At 37.0% G+C, this 2,500-nt stretch overlaps 1 protein-coding gene across 1 annotated transcript in view; it reads right to left on the bottom strand.

Moving 5' to 3' along the window:
- Positions 1-1,197: 1,197 nt before the first annotated feature.
- The window catches only part of LOC107570703 (uncharacterized), a 3,791-nt gene continuing 2,488 nt past the window's right edge, over positions 1,198-2,500 (bottom strand). The window contains exon 2 of the mRNA XM_016256965.1: positions 1,198-1,273. Coding sequence (XP_016112451.1) covers positions 1,248-1,273 — 26 coding nt within the window. The 3' untranslated portion in view covers positions 1,198-1,247. The remainder of the gene's footprint in view (positions 1,274-2,500) is intronic.

The following is a 2,500-nucleotide window of genomic DNA, read 5'->3' as shown; positions in this document are numbered from 1 at the left end:
TCATAGAAATTCTTTATTTCTTTTAAAATCTTTTCATTCCCTTCTACAATTTCCCCATTTTTCCCTCTTATTTCTTTTATCATTCCAGCTTTCCCTCTCCCTTTTTCCAGATCAAAAAAAAAACTTTGTACATTTTTCTCCCTCCACCACATATTTTGCTTTGCTTCTTAACCTCGCCCCTCATATTCTTTTTCTTCTATTTCTTTCAGTTTTCCCTTCACTTCCTTTATCTTTTGTATGTCTTTATTTTCTTTATTCAGTTCCCTGTCCAAGCTTTCCTTTATTTCTCTTTCTTTGAATATTCTGCATTTCCGCATAATACTACAATACTTCATCGAAATGTTTTTTATTAAAAACTTTGTTCTCCCACCATATTCTCTTATCCTCATCATACATTTAATTTTCCTTTTCCTTTTCCATAATCTCTTTAACCTTTGAAACATAGTCTTCATTCTTTAAAATCTCTGTATTTAAGATCCATACTCCCGGTCCCCTTTGCATATTACTCCAATCTATTTTAAAATGTAAAAACTTATGATCACTAAAACTAGTTTCTTCATATCTGATTTTTTCAATAAAATTCTCCACATTTCTTGTACACAACACATAATCAATTCTTGTTTTACATATAAAATGTCCCACTATTTGCCTACTTGAAATCTCCTTTTTTCCAACATTCATTTCTCTCCACACATATATTAAGTTATTTTCACTCATCAATTCCTTTAATTCTTTTCTCCCTGCGTCCGATTTAAAAACCATTCCTTCTGCCATATCCTGCTTACTGAAAACAGTATTAAAATCCCCCATCATTATTATTTTTCTATTTTTCTTCATAATACTCAAAAAATCAATAAATTATTTCTTTTCTTTCTCCTCTGTTGGTGCATGTACATTCACTAAAATCAGTTCACGTCCATCACAAATTACTTCTACCGCCATACATTTTCCCATCTTATCTTTATACACTACTTTGCTTACATTAAAAACATATGTTCTTATTAAAAACGCCACTCCTCTCCCAAGCCTCCCATCCCCATTGTTATATAAAATATCCCCTTCCCATTTCTTTTTATAGTCCATCATCACACTCTCTTTCCAATTGGTTTCTTGCAAAGCAATAACATCTTCTTCTTTACATTTTTCTTTTACTCTTTCAAATGTTCCCATGTCCATCTGTCCCCTTGCACTAAAATGAACACAACTTAAAACCATAAAAAGAAAAAAAAATAAATCCCTACAAGCCATTATTCTCCATCTTCTCCCTCCAAACCTCTTAACATCTGTTTGTCATTATTTTTTCCTTGCTTTTTCCACATTTGGTTTTACCTTTAATGATCTCCTTCTTATTTGCCCTCTCCCCCTTCTGTCTTCTTCCATGTTGTCCGTCCTTGCTTCTTCTTCATTGTCCGTTTCTTTGTTTTGATCTTCTATTCCTTGTCCATCTCTCTCCACGTCATCCAGAAAACTTTTAAAACTGTCCGATATCTCCATTTCAGTCAATTGTGTGTCCTGTTTTGTTGTCTGTTCCTTATCCTTATTGTTCTCTTTTTCTCCTTCTCCTTCCTCTCCATTCTCTGATTCCTCTCCTGTTTTTTTGTTGAGGTTTCTCTGCTTCCTGCTCCTCTATATTGTTTCTTTCCTTGTTGTTCCTTTCATGCATCTGCCCATCCACCTGGTCTTCTCCAACTCCTTCCCCCTCTTCCATCCAACACTTACATCTAATTAAAAACTCATGGCAGTCCGGGCACTTGACAGTATTGCAGTCCCGTGCAAAGTGTCCCTTTTCCCCGCACTTATAACATTTAAAATCTGGCCAATCTTTCAGCAGATGCTCGGGGCTCATGCACAACCTACAGGTTTTCACTTGGCAGCTGTGCATCACCCTGCAATACTGCTGCCCTTCTGCTGTCTCCATCTTCGTGCTGTACGGGAGTGACACCACCTCTCTGGGGAACCTCACTTTGACATATCTTGTGCCATCTTCAATATCAGCGCTCGTGTAAAGCCTCCTTTTGATTTTTGAAATGGGGAAAACCCCTCAACCCTCCATTTTCTCTAAAATTTGTTAATTAAAACACTAAGCTGCTGTTAGGTGGTTTAAACACCAAAACAACAAACTATATAGTCCAAATAACAAATATACAAAAACTCCAAAACAAACAGAGATGTGGGAGAGCCTTCCTCTCCCTACTGCAGCCAACACACTTCCTGTGTAGTGCGACTCTCTAGCGCCCTCAGGGTGGTATGGCCGTAAGCAAGGACTGCCACAAAGAGTGAGCTATTTAAAGATCAGCCACTCTATAGGCCAGTGTATTAGATAAGTAGTAAAGAAAATGTTAAAGCTTACAGCACCTGGTATTCCCAGGCGGTCTCCCATCCAAGTACTTACCAGGCCCGACCCTGCCTAGCTTCCGAGATCAGACGAGATCGGGTGCAGACTTTTATTTTTTTATTTTTTTATTGAAGAAATGTATCAATTCAAACATACATATCAATT

This window comes from Sinocyclocheilus grahami, unplaced genomic scaffold (assembly GCF_001515645.1).
Source record: "Sinocyclocheilus grahami isolate Dianchi unplaced genomic scaffold, SAMN03320097.WGS_v1.1 scaffold1494.1, whole genome shotgun sequence".
NCBI lineage: Eukaryota > Metazoa > Chordata > Actinopteri > Cypriniformes > Cyprinidae > Sinocyclocheilus > Sinocyclocheilus grahami.
Note: the sequence above shows the minus strand (reverse complement) of the source record. Positions and strands in the feature narration are given on the sequence as shown.